This window comes from Chlorocebus sabaeus, chromosome 5 (genome assembly GCF_047675955.1).
Source record: "Chlorocebus sabaeus isolate Y175 chromosome 5, mChlSab1.0.hap1, whole genome shotgun sequence".
In the NCBI taxonomy this organism is placed as follows: domain Eukaryota; kingdom Metazoa; phylum Chordata; class Mammalia; order Primates; family Cercopithecidae; genus Chlorocebus; species Chlorocebus sabaeus.
Window position 1 is genome coordinate 17,492,779 of NC_132908.1, and position 19,950 is coordinate 17,512,728.

The 19,950-nt window shown below is 45.8% G+C and overlaps 1 protein-coding gene across 1 annotated transcript in view; it reads left to right on the top strand.

Annotated features, from left to right (window-relative positions):
- The window catches only part of TMC7 (transmembrane channel like 7), a 69,642-nt gene extending 51,154 nt beyond the window's left edge, over window positions 1-18,488 (top strand). The window contains exons 10-16 of the mRNA XM_007986732.3: window positions 3,886-4,003; window positions 4,343-4,440; window positions 6,048-6,234; window positions 7,274-7,404; window positions 12,231-12,386; window positions 14,128-14,206; window positions 16,687-18,488. Of these exons, the coding sequence (XP_007984923.1) occupies window positions 3,886-4,003; window positions 4,343-4,440; window positions 6,048-6,234; window positions 7,274-7,404; window positions 12,231-12,386; window positions 14,128-14,206; window positions 16,687-16,752 (835 nt within the window). The 3' untranslated portion in view covers window positions 16,753-18,488. The remainder of the gene's footprint in view (window positions 1-3,885; window positions 4,004-4,342; window positions 4,441-6,047; window positions 6,235-7,273; window positions 7,405-12,230; window positions 12,387-14,127; window positions 14,207-16,686) is intronic.
- Window positions 18,489-19,950: the final 1,462 nt, after the last annotated feature.

Here is a 19,950-nt window from a genome sequence, read left to right on the forward strand (position 1 = left end):
CTCACTGCAACCTCCACCTCCTGGGTTCGAGCAATTCTCCTGCCTCAGCCTCTCGAATAGCTGGGACTACAGGCATGGGCCACTACACCTGGCTAATTTTTAAAAATATATTTTTAGTAGAGACGAGGTTTCACCATGTTGGCCAGGCTGGTCTCGAACTCCTGACCTCAGATGATCCATCCACCTTAGCCTCCCAAAGTGTTGGGATTACAGGCGTGAGCCACCATGCCCAGCCAACTTCATTATATCTCTAAGTGATGGGAGCTTTAAATATATAACCATCATCACACCTAATAAAATCGAGTCGGTCTCCCCGGTGGGGTTGCAGACGGTTTTCCACAGTTGATTTGTTCAAAGCAGAATCCAAACACGGCCCACATGCTGTGTTTGGTTGTCATGTCTCCTAAATCTCTTGTATTCTTTTCAGAGTTTCCCCTCCCCTTTTGTTAAGCCTTTGATTTGTGGAAGAAACTGGATTGTTTTCTTGTAGAATATCTCCTATTCTGGATTTCGTCCATTGTTTCTTCCTGCTGTGTTTAATTTTTTTCGTGTGCCCATAGTTGCTGTCAATGACTGCGTAGATTCAGAGTTTTTGTTAGATTCTGTGTCAGTTTTTAGTTAAGGAAACCTCATCAGCGGTGCCATGTCCTTCCTGTTGTATCCCAGCAGAGGCACAGAGTGTGGTGTTAGTAATAAGAAGAGTGATTAGAGGGTGTGGGTTCACTTTTACCCTCATTCTTTTCTTTCCTTTTTTTTTTTTTTTTTTTTTGAGACTGGGTCTTGCTCTGTTGTCCAGGCTGGAGTGCAGTGGCATGATCATAGGTCACTGCAGCCTTGACCACCTGGACCCAAGTGACCCTCCTGCCTCAGCCTCTCGAGCAGCTGGAACTACAGGTGCACGCCACCATGCCAAGCTAATTTTTCAATTTTTTGTAGAGATGGGATATACTCACATTGCCCAGGTTGTTCTCAAACTCCTGGGCTCAAGCAATCCTCCCACCTCAGCCTCCCAAAGTGTTGGGATTACAGGCTTATGAGCCACCATGCCCAGCCTCCCTTATTCTTTAATCTTTCTTTCTTTCTTTCTTTCTTTCTTTCTTTCTTTCTTTCTTTCTTTCTTTCTTTCTTTCTTTCTTTCTTTCTTTCTTTCTTTCTTTCTTTCTTTCCTTCTTTCCTTCTTTCCTTCTTTCCTTCTTTCCTTCCTTCTTTCTTTTCTTTCTTTCTTTTCTTTCTTTTTTTTTTTTTTGAGACGGAGTCTCACTCTGTCACCCAGGCTGGAGTGCAGTGGCACGATCATGGCTCACTGCAAGCTCTGCCTCCTGAGTTCATGCCATTCTCCTGCCTCAGCTTCCTGAGTAGCTGGGACTACAGGCACCTGCCACCACGCCCGGATAATTTTTTTGTATTTTTTAGTAGAGACAGGGTTTCACTGTGTTAGCCAAATATTTCTATTCATTTTTGTATTACAAACCAAACAATAGAAAATTGTCTTTAAAAAAAAAAGAAACGAGAACAAAAACTCACCGTCTCCACCCACCTCCCTTGAACCCAGTGTGTTTTTGTCCACACAGTTCCTGATGTTTGTGGCAACACTCACAGGTTTTTTCTTCCCAAAATAGGATCATATCTCTGTGATATCTCTGCAGCCTACTTTTTTTCACTTTTCAGCATACCAGACATCCCTCGACGCTGATACAGAAAATATTCCAGTGGTTCTTTTCAGGAATGTGTCATGTCCTATAGTGTCACTATGTCATCACGGAATTAGGAGGTCCCAGCTTTCTGATCTTTTAAAAAAATTATAGTAACATATATGTAACATAAAAGTTGCCATTTTAACCATTGTCAGAATACAATTTAGTGGCATTAAATACAGCCCCAGTGTTGTGCAGCCATCACCACTATCCATCTCCAGAACCTTTTCATCAGCCCCAAAAGAAATTCTGTACCCATTTAGGGGTTTGCTTTTTTAATTAATTAATTAATTAATTAATTTTTTTTTTTTTTTTTTTTTTTTTTGAGACGGAGTCTCACTCTGTCCCCCAGGCTGGAGTGCAGTGGCCGGATCTCAGCTCACTGCAAGCTCTGCCTCCCGGGTTCACGCCATTCTCCTGCCTCAGCCTCCTGAGTAGCTGGGACTACAGGCGCCCGCCACCGCGCCCGGCTAATTTTTGTATTTTTTTAGTAGAGACGGGGTTTCACCGTGTTAGCCAGGATGGTCTTGATCTCCTGACCTCGTGATCCGCCCGTCTCAGCCTCCCAAAGTGTTGGGATTACAGGCTTGAGCCACCGTGCCCGGCCCTAATTAATTAATTTTTGAAATGGAGTTTCGCTCTTGTTGCCCAGGCTGGAGTGCAATGGCGCGATCTCATCTGGGTGTGGTGGCAACCTTCGCCTCCTGGGTTGAAGCGATTCTCCTACCTCAGCCTCCTGAGTAGCTGAGATTGCAGGGATGTGCCACCATGCCTGGCTAACTTTGTATTTGTAGTAGAGATGGGGTTTCTCCATGTTGGTCAAGCTGGTTTCGAACTCCTGACCTCAGGTGATCTGTCTGCCTCTGCTTCCCAAAGTGCTGGGATTATAGGCGTGAGTCACTGCACTGGCCTGCTTTTTTCTTTTTGAGATGAAGTCTTGCTCTATTGCCCAGGCTGGATGTAGTGGTGTGATCTCGGCTCACTGCAACCTCTGCGCCCTAGGTTCAAGCGATTCTCCTGCCGCAGCCTCTGGAGTAGCTGGGATTACAGGCGTGCGCCACCACGCCCAGCTAATTTTTGTATTTTTGGTAGAGACAGTTTCACCATGTTGACCAGGCCAGCCTTGAATTCCTGACCTCAGGTGATCCCTCTGCCTCGGCCTCTCAAAGTGCTGGGATTACAGGCGTGAGCCACCACACCCTACATTGTTTTTTGTTGTTGTTTGTTTGTTTTTTTCTCACTCTGTCCCTGAGGTTGTAGTACAGTGGCTCAATCTCGGCTCACTGCAGCCTTGATCTCCTGGGCTCAAGCAATCCTCTTGACTCAGTCTCCTGTGTAGCTGGGTCACCACCACACCTTGCTAATTTTTATTTTTATTTTTTTGTAGAGACAGCCAGCGGGTGGTGGTCTAACTTTGTTGCCCAGGTTGGTCTCAAACTCCAGGGCTCATGTGATCCTCCTGTCTCTACCTCCCAAAGTGCTGGGATTACAGGTGTGAGCCACTATGCCTGGCTGGGGTTTTCTTTTAAGAAAGGCAGCTTTGGGCCGTCCATGGTGGCTCACACCTGTAATCCCAGCACTTTGGGAGGCTGAGACAGGTGGACTGCTTGGGGCCAGGAGTTCCAGACCACCTGGGCAACATGGTGAAACCTCATCTTTACTAAAAATAGAAAAAAAATTAGCTGGGCATGGTGGCAGACACCTGTAATCCCAGCTACTTGGGAGGCTGAGGCAGGAGAGCTGAGATCATGCCACTGCACTCCAGCCTGGGCGACAGAACAAACACTCCATCCCCCACTGCCAAAAAAAATAGCTGGGCACGGGGGCTCATGCCTGTAATCCTAGCACTTTGGGAGGCCGAGGCGGGTGGATCACGAGGTCAGGAGATCAAGACCATCCTGGCTAACTTGGTGAAACCCCATCTCTACTAAAAATTAAAAAAATCAGCCGGGTGTGGTGGTGGGCGTCTGTAGTCCCAGCTACTTGGGAGGGCGAGACAGGAGAATCGCTTGAACCCTGGAGGCGGCACTGCACTCCAGCTTGGGTGACAGAGTGATACTCGGTCTCAAAAAAAAAGAAAAAGAAAAAGAAAAAAGAAGGCAGCTTCTACATTCCCTAGCCGCAGTTCCAAGGGACCAGCCGCCCTGAGAGCCTCATCTTCCCATCCTCTCTCCTCCTTCTCTTTCTGAAGGTGTGTCTTTATGCGGCTGGCCACCATATGTGTCCTGGTGTTCACACTGGGCTCTAAGATCACATCCTGTGATGATGACACGTGCGACCTCTGCGGGTACAACCAGAAACTCTACCCGGTGAGTTGCGGGGTGGGGGCGTGCGGCTGGCTGGGTCCTTCCGGAGTACAGTGTCATGATCAAGAGAACAGCGGTTGAAGTCATGGGTTTGAACTGCAGTTGCTTCACTTTCTAGTTCTAGTGATGAGACAGAGTGTGGCCCCTTGGAGTACAACCCCAGGCACTTCTGAGGGCTTAGAAACCAAAGTCTGTGCTGAGGCTCAGAGTTTGCATCAGCTGATGCCCTGGCTGGAGCCACAGGATCTGGAGTTGGAAAGGGAATTAGAAGGTGTCTTGGGAGCCTGGCTTTCTCTGCCTCAGCTAGGGTCTTTCAGTTTCCCTCACTCTCTTTGGTTTCAGTGCTGGGAGACCCAAGTTGGGCAGGAAATGTACAAGCTGATGATCTTTGACTTCATCATCATCTTGGCTGTGACACTCTTTGTGGATTTTCCTAGAAAGTAAGTGTGGGGGGTGCCCTTATTATCCCCCCCCTCCACACGCATACACAACTGGAGGGTCCCATTGCAGCTGCATTCCAGAAGCTACTGGATGACTCTATAGCCCTGGAAATCTGACAACTGGTAACTTTTTTTTTTTTTTTTTTTTGAGGCAGGGTCTTGCTCTGTCACCCAGGCTGGAGTACAGTGGCGCAATCTCGGCTCACTGCAACCTCTGCCTCCCAGGTTCAAGCAATTCTGCTGTCTCAGCCTCCTGAGTAGCTGGGACTACAGGCGCCCGCCACCACACCTGGCTAATTTTTTGTATTTTTAGTAGAGACAGGGTTTTACCATGTTAGCCAGGATGGTCTTGATATCCTGACCTCGTGATTCACCTGCCTCTGCCTTCCAAAGTGCTAGGATTAGAGGCATGAGCCACCATGCCAGGCCAAGTTTTAAATGTTTTATAGAGAGGGGCTCTTGCTATGTTGCCCAGGCTGGTCTCAAACTGGCCTCAAATGATTCTCCTGCCTCAGTCTTCCAAAGTGTTGGGATTACAGGTTTGAACCATTGTGTCTGTTCATAACTGGAAACTTTCAAGCAGCTCCAGGCTGTTGACCTCAGCATTCATTAGTTGCTTATCTAAAGGCAGCATAAAGAGCAGAAATGGGGTCTCTTTCCATGAGGTTTTGCTGGGGATGGCCTTCTGCCATCAGCACAAAAGGTGCAGACCCTCCAGGCAGCAATGGACGCCCGTGTCCTGATCTGGGTTCAAGCTCTTGCCCTGCCCCTTGCTAGTCATGTGACCTTAGGCAAGTTATTTAAGCTCTGTGCCTATTTTCTCACCTGTAAAATAGGGATAGTAGAAGTAACCACCCGGTAACTTTGTGGTGAGGAGTAAATGGGGTAAGTAATGCAGATGAAAGCACTGAGAACACTCCATAGTACAGAACTCAACAAAACGTTAGCTATCACCAGCATGATTATCATAAACTGTGTTGTCATTTCTGTTATTATTCTCTGTTCACTTAACCACTCTTCACGCATGTATGCAGATAATCTAGGCAGAGGCCAGAGGTCTAGTGAGTCCTTAAAAATAAATATGGAAGCCTGGGCACAGTAGCTTACACCCATAATCCTAGCACTGGTGAGGCCAAGGAAGGAGGATCACTTGAGGCCAGGAGTTTAAGACCTGCCTGGGCAAAATAAGTGAGACCGTGTCCCTACAAGAAACAAAAATTAGCCAGTTAGCCAAGCATGCACATGTAGTCTCAGCCACTTGGGAGGCTGAGGCAGGAGGATTGCTTGAGGCTTGGAGGTTGTGGGTACAGTGAGCTGTGATTGCACCACTGCACTCCAGACTGGGTGACAGTGAGACCTTGTCTCGAAAAAAAAAAAAAACAAACAAACAAAAGTCAAGGATTGTATCAATTTGAGTGCCGAACTGTAGATCTGAGACTTGAAACCTGATCTTAATGATTCCTGAGTTCATTATATTCTGCATCTTTAAGACATATGACTAACCAGTGTCCATGAGAAATATGCATGGAAATAGTCCTGATCTTTGTGATATGGTTCTGTGGCCTTAGCAGACACCAGTAGCCCAAGTGAGAATTGTCTGTTTCCAGGCTCCTGGTGACCTACTGTTCCTCTTGGAAGCTGATTCAGTGCTGGGGGCAGCAGGAGTTTGCCATTCCTGATAACGTCCTGGGGATAGTTTATGGGCAAACCATCTGCTGGATCGGAGCCTTTTTCTCACCCCTTCTCCCTGCAATTGCAACCTTGAAATTCATTATCATCTTCTATGTGAAAGAGGTAAGGAGCCGGTGGGAATGGGGGCTCATATGCTCGGCCATTTTTGACCTTCCAGGGCACCAATATGTCTGGAGCTCACCTCATATCCCATGAGACATGTCAAAATTACATCCTTTATTTAAAATATACGTTTATTCTAGAAAAATATGCTTTTTTTTTTGAGATGGAGTCTCACTCTGTTACCCAGGCTGGAGTGTATTGGCGCGATCTCGGCTCACTGCATCCTCCCCCTCCTGAGTTCAAGTGATTCACCTGCCCTAGCCTCCTGAGTATCTGGGACTACAGGAGCCTGCCACTGTGCCTGGCTAATTTTTGTGTTTTTAGTAGAGATGGGGTTTCACCATTTTGGCCAGGCTGGTCTTGAACTCCTGACTTCGTGATCCAACCGCCTTGGCCTCCCAAAGTGCTGGGATTACAGGCGTGAGCCACCGTGCCCGGCCTACTCTTGATGAATTTTTGTGTTTTTATAATTTTGAGAGTTTTGTTAAGAATTGTTTTGTTGGCCAGGTGCAGTGGCTCAAGCCTGTAATCCCAGCACTTTGGGAGGCCGAGACGGGAAGATCACGAAGTCAGGAGATCGAGACCATCCTGGCTAACACGGTGAAACCCCGTCTCTACTAAAAATATAAAAAATTAGCCGAGCATGGTGGCAGGAGCCTGTGGTCCCAGCTACTCGGGAGGCTGAGGCAGGAGAGTGACGTGAACCCAGGAGGCGGAGCTTGCAGTGAGCCGAGATCGCGCCACTGCACTCCAGCCTGGGCGCTAGAGCGAGACCCCGTCTCAAACAAACAAACAAACAAACAAACAAAACATCCACATACCTGTGTTTTGGCCCATTTCTCCTTCTATTTCATCAGCATGAATTCTCCAAAGTTTGGAGTCTGGATGAAACCTTTTTCATTTTGATCTGTATTGCTGGACTACCCTCTGGAAAGGTTAGAGTGATTAACATTCCCATTGTAATGCAGGAATGAGCTTATTTATCCTTATAGAAGCTGTACTCGTTGATCTTAATTTTTCTTTCTTTCTCTCCTTGTAGTGGAGTCTGCTTTACACCTGCAGACCCTCCCCCAGGCCGTTCAGAGCATCCAATTCTAATTTCTTCTTCCTGTTGGTGTTGTTGATCGGGCTGTGTTTGGCAATCATACCTCTGACAATCAGCATATCACGGTAAATGCGACGTTGTTTTCTAGAACATTTCATTGTTTCTTGATCTGTTCCTCTTTTATGTAAAAGGATCCATCATATCACTTTTTTTGTTGTTGTTGAGACAGAGTCTTGCTCTGTCACCCAGGCTAGAGTGTGGTGGCGCAATCTTGGTTCACTGCAACCTCCATCTCCCGGGTTCAAATGATTCTTCCAAGTAGCTGGGACTACAATCTCCATCTCCCAGGTTCAAACAGCCTCCTAAGTAGCTGGGACTACAGGTGTGTGCCACCAGGCCGGCTACTTTTTATATTTTTAGTAGAGACAGGGTTTCGCCATGTTGGCCAGGCTGGTCTGAGCTCCTGACCTCAGGTGATCTGCCCGCCTTGGCCTCCCAAAGTGCTGGGATTACAGGTGTGAGCCACCGTGGCTTTATTGGCTTCTCTCATGGTGTTCTACACACACAGGCTGTCAAGACTTCCAAGGCTCAAGCGATCTTCTTGCCTCAGCCTCCAGAGTAGCTGAGACTACAGGTGCGCACCACCACGCCTGGCTAATTATTTAAATTTTATTATTTTTCTGTAGAGACGAGGCCTCACTATGTTGCCCACGCTGATCTCAGACTCCTGAGCTCAATTGATCCTCTTGCTTTGGCCTTCTAAAGTATTGGGATTACAGGCATGAGCCACCACACCAGGCCGAATTTTGTTTCTTCATCTTTAAATTAAAAGCCCGGATGGGTGCGGTGGCTCACACCTATAATCCAGCACTTTGGGAGGCCAAGGTGGGGCGGGGGGATCGCTTGAGCTAAGGAGTTCAAGACCAGCCCTGGCAACATAGCAAGACCTTGTCTCAAATTAAAAACAAAAAACAAGCAAATAAACAGACAAACAAAAAAGGAAAAGCCTGGAACTTTGAGTCCTTCTCTCAGATTTTGTTCTTTTTTTTATGAGATGCAGTCTTACTCTGTTGCCCAGGATAGAGTACAGTGCTGTGATCTTGGCTTCCTGCAACCTCTGCCTCCCAGTTGAAGCAATTCTACTGCCTCAGCCTCCCAACTACCTGGGATTACAGGCGCCTGCCACTACACCCAGCTAATTTTTGTATTTTTAGTAGAGACGGGGTATCACCACGTTGGCCAGGCTGGTCTTGAACTCCTTATCTAAAGTGATCTGCGCATGTCGGCCTCCCAAAGTGCTGGGATTACAGGCGTGAGCCACTGTGCTTGGTGGCTCTTTTTTAACAATTTGATTCTGTATGTGTTTTGTTGCTTTTTATTGTTATGGTAATGTATGTTATATAAAAAATTCAAGCAGTACTGAAGGGTGTAAATTGAAGAGAAAAAAATTGCTCCTTAACTTCACCTCTTATTTTCACTCTCCATAGGTGACGTAATGACTGTTAACATTTTCTTATGAATATTTCTGGAAATTATTTATGAAGAGCAATTATTTATTTTTTCAGAAAAAAATGAGATAATAGTATAATCCTGTTTGGTAACTTATTTTTTCATTTAATATTTTTTCTTTTTTTTTTAATTTTCCTTTTTTTTTCACTTAGTTTTATATTATATCCTTTCTCATGTCCATGGACATACAAAACTTTTCTTTAAAAAATATTTTTAGCTTTGATTTTTTTTTCTTTCTTTTTTTTTTTTTTGAGATGGGGTTTCGCTCTTGTTGCCCAGACTGAAGTGCAGTGGTGTGAGCTCTGCTCACCACAACCTCTGCCTCTTGGGTTCAAGGGATTCTCCTGCCTCATCCTCCCGAGTTGCTGGGATTACAGGCATGTGCCACCACACCCGGCTAATTTTGTGTTTTTAGTAGAGATGGGGTTTCTCCATGTTGGTCAGGCTCGTATCGAACTCCCGACCTCAGGTGATCCGCCTGCCTTGGTCTCCCAAAGTGCTGGGATTACAGATGTGAGCCACCGCGCCCGGCCTGATTTTTTAAAATAGGAAATGCATTCACATAGCACAAAATTCAAAAGATATACAAAAATGGTGAAAATTCATTTTCTCATTCCTTCTCAAGTACTTAATTTTCCTCTGAGTGATGGTCATCTCCTCACATTTGTGTCTTTTCTTTTTCTTTTTTTTTTTTTTTTTTAAGATACCATCTTGCTATGTTGCCCAGGCTGGTCTTGAACTCCTGAGCCCAAGTGATCCTCCCACCTCCACCTCTCAAAGTGCTGGGATTATAGGCGTAAGCCACCGTGACTGGCCACTTTTCTCTCTTTTTCTCTCAATGGTTCTTTAGTATTCCATCATATGAATGGACCATAAATTGTTCATCCATTTCCTTAAACATCATTTAGGTTGTTTCCAGGAATTTATTTTTATCCCTACATAAAGGGCTGCAATGGAAAGTCTTATACACAGACCTCTGTGATGTGAATTTAGTCAGTTCTTTCCAGGTCTTAACGTTAGTGCTTTCCTATTGTAATTTTATTTTATTTTTTTTCTCTCCTTTTCATTTTGAAAAATTTGAAATCCACAGAAAAGTTGAAAAACTAGCAGCAGTAAAACTCATATGCCCTTCAATTGGATGTCCCAACTGTTAACATTTTACTATGCAGTCTCCCTCAGTATCTTTTGGGAATCGATTCCATGATCTTCCCCCCAACCATATTAAAATCTTCAGATGCTCAAGTCCTTGCTATAAAATGGCATGGTAGGCCGGGCATGGTGGCTCACACCTGTAATCCCAGCACTTTGGGAGGCTGAGGCAGGCAGATCACCTGAGGTCAGGAGTTCGAGACTGGCCTGACCAACATGGAGAAACCCTGTCTCTGCTAAAAATTCAAAATTAGCTGGGCATGGTGGTGGGCGCCTGTAATTCCAGCTACTCCAGAGGTTGAGGCACGAGAATCACTTGAACCCGGGAGGCAGAGGTTGCAGTGAGCCGAGATTGTATGATTGCACTCCAGCCTGAGCAACAAGAGTGAAACTCTGTCTCAGGAAAAAAAAAAAAAAAAAAAAAAAAAAGCATGGTATTTGTTTGTTTTTTGTTTTTTTGGTTTTTTTTGAGAGGGAGTCTCGCTCTGTCGCCGAGGCTGGAATGCAGTGTTGCCATCTTGGCTCACTGCAACCTCTGCCTCCCGGGTTCAAGTGATTCTCGTGCCTCAGTCTCTGGAGTAGCTAGGATTACAGGTGCGTGCCCCCAGCATGTCTGGTTAATTTTTATATTTTTAGTAGAGACAGGGTTTCGCCATATTGGCCAGACTGGTCTCAAACTCCCGACCTCAAGTGATCCATCTGCCTCGGCCTCCCAAAGTGCCGGGATTATAGGCACAAGCCAATACACCTGGCTGTATTGTTGTTTTTTATTTTTCAAATATTTTTATCTGAGGTTGGTTGAATTTGATGATGCAGAACCTTTGGATGTGGGGGGCCAACTGGATTTGTTTTCTCTAGGCATGCTATTTTTTTGGATAGGAGATAATTTGAAATTAACTTATAGACATCATAATATTTCATTGCTAAGTACTTCAGCTCCTAAGACTAAGGGCACTCCTCTTTATGTGTTTCCACAATAATATATCACACTTAAGAAGATTAATACTAATATCATATTTCTGCCATTTTAAATTTCTTTAATTGTCCCTCAATAGTCTTTAGTATAGCTCTTTTTTTTTTTTCTGAGATGGCGTCTTGCTCTTGCTCTGTCACCCAGGCTGGAGTACAGTGGCTCAATCTCAGCTCACTACAATCTCCACCTCTCGGGTTCAAGAACTCTTGTGCCTCAGCCTCCCTTGTAGCTGGGATTACAGGCACCCGCCACCATGCCAGGCTAGTTATTGTATTTTTAGTAGAGATGTGGCATCGCCACGTTGGCCAGGCTGGCCTCCATTTCCTGACCTCAGGTGATACACCCGCCTTGGCCTCCCAAAGTGCTGGGATTACAGATTTGTTTTTAAAATAGTGATCTTCCAAGTTTGAGCCATTGCTTCTGTTTGTTCTATCTCCTTAGTCTCTCTTTTTTTAAATTTAAATTTTAAGTTCTGGGGTACATGTGCAGGACATGCAGGTTTGTTACCTAGGTAAATGTGTGCCGTGGTGGTTTGCTGTACCTATCCCCGTCACCTAAGTATGAAGCCCAGCATGCATTAGCTACTTTTCCTAATGCTCTCCCTCCTTAGTCTCTTTCAATCCCTGATTCTTTGAGGAGTCCAGGCCAGTTTCCTCACTTCTCAATTAAGAGACTGGAGAGTAGAATGCCCACATTTTGGATTTGTCTTGTTATTTTCTTACACTGTCATTTAACTTGCTCTTCTGTCCTGAATTTCCTGTAAACTGGAAGTTAGGTCTAGAGACTTGATGAAATTTCAGGGTAAGCACTTTCTTTCTTTCTCTTTTCTTTTCTTTTCTTTTGTTTTCTTTTCTTTCTTTCTTTCTTTCTTTTTTTTTTTTTTTTGAGATGGAGTTTTGCTCTTGTTGCCCAGGCTGGCGTGCAGTGGTGCAATCTCTGCTCACTGCAACCTCCGCCTCTCAGGTTCAGGTGATTCTCCTGTCTCGGCCTCCCAAGTAGCTGGGTGGGCATGCACCATCACGCCTGGCTAATTTTTGTATTTTTAGTAGAGATAGGGTTTCACCATTTTGGTCAGCCGGGTCTCAAATTCCTGACCTCAGGTGATCCACCTTCCTCAGCCTCCCAAAGTGCTGGGATGACATTCGTGAGCCACCGTGCCCAGCCGGGGTAAGCATTTTCGACCCAAACATTCCAGAAGGCCCAGGAGGTCAGGCGGCTCCTTGTAGGCCACTGTTAACAAAACATTCTGGGTGTGCGGAGGCGGGACACTCAGCCTGTGCTGCACGCTCCTTCTGAGCCTGTTGGTCTGTGTCCTGGCAGCATCCCTTCCTCGAAAGCCTGTGGGCCGTTCACCAACTTCAACACCACCTGGGAGGTCATCCCCAAGACGGTGAGCACCTTCCCCAGCTCGCTGCAGTCCTTCATCCACGGCGTCACTTCCGAAGCCTTTGCAGTTCCTTTCTTCATTATTATTTGGTGAGTGAGGACCACCGGGACCCGCTGAGACACGTGGGCTCCTCCCATTGGGAAATGGCAGGGGTGGGGGTCACTCTAGACTTGACAAGTTACTGCGCTTCTTTGAACTGCACTTTCCTGTCTCTAAAATGGGTATAACAGGCCAGGCGCGGTGGCTCAGTCCTGTAATCCCAACACTTTGGGAGGCTGAGGTGGGCGGATCACTTGAGGCCAGGAGTTCGAGACCAGCCTGACCAACATGGTGAAACACCATCTTTAGTAAAAAATATATAAAATTAGCCAGGCATGTACTTCTAGCTACTTGGGAGGCTGAGGCAGGAGAATCACTTGAACCTGAAAGGGAGAGGTTGCAGTGAGCTGAGATCACGCCATTGCACTCAAGCCTGGGCAATAAGAGTGAAACTCTGTCTCAAAAATAAACAAATAAAATAAATAAAAATGATTTTATCCAAAGCTTGAAATCACTGGGTTTTATTATGTTTTTCCTATTTTACAAATGAGGAAATGTGCTAGAGTGTCTCCGCAGTGATCATCCACATGTTAATTACATGCCCAGCTGACTTTCTCAACCATGTCGTTCTCTCTTTCTGTCATTCTGTATGTACGAGGGGAACATCAGCAAATTTTAATATTAAAATTAAAAAGCAAGGCATAGGCCGGGCGCGGTGGCTCAAGCCTGTAATCCCAGCACTTTGGGAGGCCGAGACGGGCGGATCACAAGGTCAGGAGATCGAGACCATCCTGGTTAACATGGTGAAACCCCGTCTCTACTAAAAAATACAAAAAAACTAGCCGGGCGAGGTGGCGGGCGCCTGTAGTCCCAGCTACTCGGGAGGCGGAGGCAGGAGAATGGCGTGAACCCGGGAGGCGGAGCTTGCAGTGAGCTGAGATCCGGCCACTGCACTCCAGCCTGGGCGGCAGAGCAAGACTCCGTCTCAAAAAAAAAAAAAAAAAAAGCAAGGCATAAATCAGATTCTGCTGCCACTGCCAAATAAAAACTTCAGTAGCTGTTTCTTATACCCTCTGCTTGGAAGAGATGAGGGTTTTCTTTATTTTTTGTAGAGCAGGGTCTGGCTCTGTTGCCCAGTCTGGAGTATGGTAGTGCGATCATAGCTCACTGCAGCCTTGAACTTCTGGGCTCAAATCCTCCCGCCTCAGCTTCCTGAGCAGCTGAGGACTACAGGCTCACACCACCATGCCTCGCTAATTTTACATTTTCTTTTTTTTTTTTAGACAGAGGCTTGCTCTGTTGCCCAGGCTGTAGTGCAGTGGCGTGATCTCGGCTCACTGCAACCTCTGCCTCTTGGGTTCAAGCGATTCTCCTGTCCCAGCCTCCTGAGTAGCTGGGATTCTAGGTGCCCACCACCACTCCCAGCTAATTTTTGTATTTTTAGTAGAGACGGGGTTTCACCATGTTGGTCAGGCTGATTTCAAACTCCTGACCTGCCCGCCTCGGCCTCCTAAAGTGCTGGGATTACAGGGATGAGCCACCGCGCCCGGCCATATTTTATTTTTCTAGAGATGGGGCTCTCACTATGTTGCCTGGGCTGGTCTCAAACTCCTGGCCTTAAGTGATCCTTCTGCCTGGGCAAAGCACTGGGAATATGAAAATGAGCCATCGTGCCCAGCCTTCTTTTCTAACAAAAGTAAAACTGTTCCAAGGAAAAATATGTTGGGTTGTTTTTCTAGTGGCCTTCAGATGATCCAGACTCCCTAGTGACCTGTCTGTCTTGTGTTGCAGCCTCATCATGTTTTACTTCATTGCCTTAGCTGGAGCACACAAACGGGTGGTCATCCAGCTCCGAGAGCAGCTATCCCTGGTAAGGAAGCACAGCCCCAGAGGGTCATGACTGGGGACATTTACCCAGGACACCACAAGGAAAGTGGTGTATTCCTGGGAGGGAGTAAAATTACTGCAGCCTTCTCTCACCACCACCTCCCCAAAACTCTGCCTTCAGGCCTAGCCCCTTCCAGCTTCATTAATTCACTGATTCATCTATTCCTTCAAGATGTGTATTAACGGGGGTACAGTGGCTCATGCCTGTAATCCCAGCACTTTGGGAGGCCAAGGCAGGCAGATTACTTGAGCTCAGGAGTTCAAGATCAGCCTGGCCAACATGGTGAAACCCGTCTCTATTAAAAATACAAAAATTAGTTGGGCGTGGTGGTGGGCACCTGTAATCCCAGCTACTTGGGAGGCTGAGGCAGGAGAATCCCTTGAACTCAGGAGGTGGAGGTTGCAGTGAGCTGAGATTGTGCTACTGCACTCCAGCCTGGGCGACAGAGTGAGACTCCATCTCAAAAATAAAAATAAAAAAAGATGTGTATTAAGTACCTACTCTGTGCCTTGTACTGTGCTGGGCTGGGACACTTCGGTGAACAAGAGATAAAACCGCTGGGTAGTTAATAAGATAAATGCTGATTAATTATAGCTTCTCTGAAGATAATAAAAACAAGATAGAGTGATGAGTGGGCTATCTGTTACTGCAGATGCGGCTGTAGAAGCCTTCTTTGAGGAGGTGATTTTTTTTTTTTTAAATTCAGGATGGGGTCTCACTCTCTTGCCCAGGCTGGGGTGCGATGGCATGGTCATAGCTCACAGCAGCCTCAAATTCTTGGGCTCAAGCCATCCTCCCACCTTAGCCTCTCAAGTAGCTGGGACTATAGGCATGCATCACCATGCCTGGCTAATTTTTTAATTTTTTAAAGACATGAGGTCTCCCTATGTTGCACAGTCTGGTTTGAACTCCTGGGCTCAAGTGATCGTCCCCTCTCAGTCCCCCAAAGTGCTGGGATTATAGTCATGAGCCTATAATGGTGAAACCATTATATAGCTGGACCCAGCTGAGACTTGAATAATAGAGAGAGGAGCCCATTATCAGAGGTCCTATTTAAGGATGAGAGTAAGAGGGAAAGAGCACAGTTAGGAAATGAGCCAGGCACTTCTGGGGGACAGGAGGGAGGGGGCGGTGTGGCCACAGGGTGGTGAGTGATGGGAAGAGGCAAGGTGATGTTGTAATAGCGCCGGAGTCACTGAGTCACAGTGCCTTGAGGGCTCTGTTAAAACAGTGTTTTATTCTGAGTGGGATGGGAAGCCGCTGAAGGGTGTTAAGTAGGAGTCTACTGTGCATTTTTTTTTTTTTTTTTTTTTTTTGAGACAGAGTCTTGCTCTGTCACCCAGTCTGGAGTGCAGTGCTGCAATCTCTGCTCACTGCAACCTCCACCTCCCAGGTTCAATCGATTCTCCTGCCTCAGCCTCCCAAGTAGCTGGGACTACAGGCACCCACCATCACGACCAGCTAACTTCTGTATTTTTAGTAGAGAAGGGGTTTCACTGTGATGGCCAGTCCTTTTTTTTTTCCTTTGAGACAGGGTCTCACTCTGTCGCCCAGGCTGGAGTGTAGTGGTGTGATCTCAGTTCACTGCAACCTCCACCACTCGGGTTCAAGCAAGTCTCCTGCTTCAGCCTCCTGAGTAGCTGGGATTACTAGCTAGGTGTGCGCCACCTTGCCTGTCTAATTATTTTTCCTTTTTTTGAGACAGAATTTCACTTTTATTGCCCAAGTTGGAGGGTAGTGGTGTGACCTCTGCTCACTGCAACCTCCGCCTCCCGGGTTCAAGCAATTCTCCTGCCTCAGCCTCCCAAGTAGCTGGGATTATAGGCACCCGCCACCATGCCCAGCTAATATTTTGTATTTTTAGTAGAGACGGGGTTTCGGGGTTTCACCATATTGGCCAGGTTGGTCTCGAATTCCTGACCTCAGCTGATCCACCTGCCTCGACCTCCCAAAGTGCTGGGATTACAGGCGTGAGCCACCTTGCCCAGCCTATATTTTGTATTTTTAGTAGAGATGGGGTTTCACCACGTTGGTCAGGCTGGTCTCAAACTGCTGACCTCTGGTGCTTCACCTGCCTCGGTCTCTCAAAGTGCTGTGATTACAGGCGTGAGCCACCTCGCCCGGCCTAATTTTTATATTTTTAGTAGAGATGGGGTCTCACCACGTTGGTCAGGCTGGTCTGAAACTTCCGACCTCAGGTGATCCATCTGCCTCGGCCTCCCAAAGTGCTGGGATTACAGGCATTAACCACCACACCCGGCTGTACTGTGCATTTTTTTTTTTTTAAAAAAAGGATCAGCTGCTTTGTGGACAAGGGACTGTGGAGCGGACACAATGACAGACCAGATGAGAGGTCATTACAATAGTCCAGTGGTTAGAATCCTCAGCCCTCAGTCTGGTAGGTAATGATGGTATTTGTTTCCAAATGTATTAAATGCACATGTGAACCTATTATTTTTTAGGAAAGTCGTGACAAGCGCTACCTAATCCAGAAACTAACAGAAGCCCAAAGGGACACGAGGAACTAACTAGACTGAGCGTGAAGATGGCGCTGCCTGTTGCTTCTAAGCTGACCTAGTGATTCTGCTGAGCCTACAGAGTCTACCTGGGTTTTGAGTGGACATTTAAAAATATATTTTTCTGGAGTTTAGGCTTTTCCATACGTGCAGCTGTGTTTACCTAACCCAGCCCTTAATTAGGGCTTTAGTGACTTAGAAAAGCAGGGGAAACCCAAGCCTTTGCCTGCAGACCGGCCACTCTGTGACGACTCTACCAAAAACCAACAAGCCATTTGAGCTTTTACAAGAGTGAAAGAGCGGGGACGGTAGTTTAGTATTTGAGCCATAAGTTTATGTGCACAAGTGTTTTGGGATGTGGACTGAAGCTCAGCCTGTCAATCAGACCAGCCCATGAATATATAACAAACAGAATTGGAGGCTGGTTTCTTAAACACACATATCCACATTTTTAAGGGTTGTTTATTTACCTGTGCTTACAATTTTTAATGCACGTGCCTTTATTTCACAAAACACGTGGCTGGGTGCAGTGGCTCACGCCTGTTATCCCAGCACTTTGGGAGGCCAAGGCGGGCCTTGGTGGGGAGTTCAAGACCAGTCTGACCAACATGGAGAAATCCCATGTCCACTAAAATACAAAATTAGCCGGGCATGGTGGCACATGCCTATAAGGTCAGCTACTCGGGAGGCTGAGGCAGGAGAACTGCTTGAACCCAGGAGGCAGAGTTTGCAGTGAGCCGAGATCGCACTGTTGCACTCCAGCCTGGGCAACAAGAGCAAAACTCGATGTCTAAAAAAAAACAAACATAGAATATCTCTTAAGATTTCCGTTATGGTAAAAACCATATGCAATAAATACCTCATTGTAAGCTTACCCAAAATGGATAGGTGTGAACCTTTTAACAGAAAAACAGAAGTTTAAGTTATTGTTTCATGTAATCAGTTTTAATTTTAATATCTTTGAAATATTTTTCAAAGCACTGTAGTTTTGTAATGAACTTTTCAAGCCTTCCTTCCATTGTTTTTCTTCCTTTCACTGGCTCCACACGTTTCCTGGGGAGTAGCCTGGAATTTAAAGTTGGGTGCAGGTTTTAGAAAGCTGTTGCTGTTAACAATAATTTTCCCCACCATCTCCACTCCTCTACTCAAACATGACTGACTCCTTACTCAGAGGAGCAATGATGTCTTCTCGTCCCTTTCCTACAGCCATTTTCTTGCTTTTCCACAAAGGTATTATTGAAAGTGGGATATTTTTGTAACTGGGAGACCAATGAGCTTTTCTGTCTTTTCCTGACTTGTTAAGGTTTATGGGTTTCTAAATCTAATAACTACGGCCATACCACCCTGAACACACCCGATCTCGTCTAAATCTAATAACTGGTGTCATGGAATTTTGAGTAATCAAAGATTCACTCCAGTCTCACTTAAAAACATACATTCTGCGGGGCACAGTGACTCATGCCTGTAATCCCAGCACTTTGGGAGGCCAAGGCAGAGAGATCACTTGAAGTCAGAAGTTTGAGACCAGCTTGGTCAACGTGGCAAGACCCCGTCTCTACTAAAAGTACAAAAATTAGCTAGGCGTGGTGGCGTGTGCCTGTAATCCTAGCTACTTGGGAGGCTGAGGCATGAGACTCACTTGAACCTGGGAGGTGGAGGCTGCAGTGAGCGAGATCGTGCCACCGTACTCCAGCCTGGGTGACGGAGGGAGACCCTATCTTAAAAAAAAAAAAAAAAAAAAAAGATAGGTGAAAAGAAAAAAAACAAATTGTAATTGTAAACATTTCTGCCCAGTGCCTTTATATTAATATATATAACATTTTCACTGTGACCAGGCTTGATGATATTCAAGTTTTCTATTTGTGTGTGTGTGTGATGAACAAAAATGTACGCCTTTTTTTCCCTATTATAAAAGTGATATTGAAATATGCTAATTGATATAATTTTAGTTAAATGCTGCTAATATGCATACCTCTTACTTGAAGGTTTTTATATGTTTTGATAACTTTAATAACTTCAGGTGATGTCTGTATAATTTTTAAAGTGCAGCTCTCTCTAACAAACGTGCCTTACAACTCCTGATTAAATGGTTTCTTGAAGGTTTTAAAATGTGGTCGTGTATACTGGAATTCAAAGAAGCTTCCTGTCAGCAGTCAAGTGATGATGGAAAACTGTAACAGTTTGTAAAGTTCTTTGCCTTTTCCTAAAATGAGAGAGAAGAAAGAAGTGTTGAATGTAGTCCTCAGATGAGTGCTTTTAAAGCTCGTTGGCTCTGTTGAAGCCAAGGAGGGTGTATGTGTGTAATTGCCCAACTGGTTCATTTTGCCCGCTGCCTGGATACAGTCCATTCATCAAGACAGATGAATTGCAACAGAGAAAGAGTTTAATTCATGCAGAACTGGCTAAACAGGAGATCAGAATAGTATTACTCAAATCAGTCTCCCTGAAATTTTGGAAACTGGGTTTTGTGTGTCTGTGTGTGGTTTTTTTTTGTGTGTTTTTTTTTTGAGATGAAGTCTTGCTCTTGTCGCCCAGGCTGGAGTGCAATGGTGCGATATCGGCTCACTGCAACCTACGCCTCCCAGGTTCAAGCAATTCTCCTGCCTCAGGCTCCCGAGTAGCTGGGATTATAGGCATGTACCACTACACCCGGCTAATTTTGTGTTTTTAGTAGAGACGGGGTTTCTCCATGTTGGTCAGGCTGGTCTCAAACTCCTGACCTCAGGTGGTCCGCCTGCCTCGGCCTCCCAAAGTGCTGGGATTACAGGTGTGAGCCACTGTGCCCGGCCGTGTGCGTGTTTTGTTTCGTTTTGTTTTTGAGATGGAGTCTCACTCTATTGCCCAGGCTGGAGTGCAGTGGTGTGATCTCGGCTCACTGCAACCTGGGTTCAAGTGATTCTCCTGCCTCAGCTTCCCAACTATCTGGGACTATAGGTGTGTGCCACCATGCCCAGCTAATTTTTGTACTTTTAGTAGAGATGGGGTTTTGCCCTGTTGACTGGGCTGGTCTGGAACGGCTAACCTCAAGTGATCCTTCCACTTCGGCCTCCCAAAGTCTGGGATTACAGGCGTGAGCCACCGTGCCTGGCGGAAACTGTTTTTTTATTTTTAATGGATAATCTGTTGGGTAGGGGGATGGAATTAGGGAATAGTAAGCATTTTTGTTTTTTAAATTTTGTTTTGCCATTATAAAAATACTTGTTTTTTATA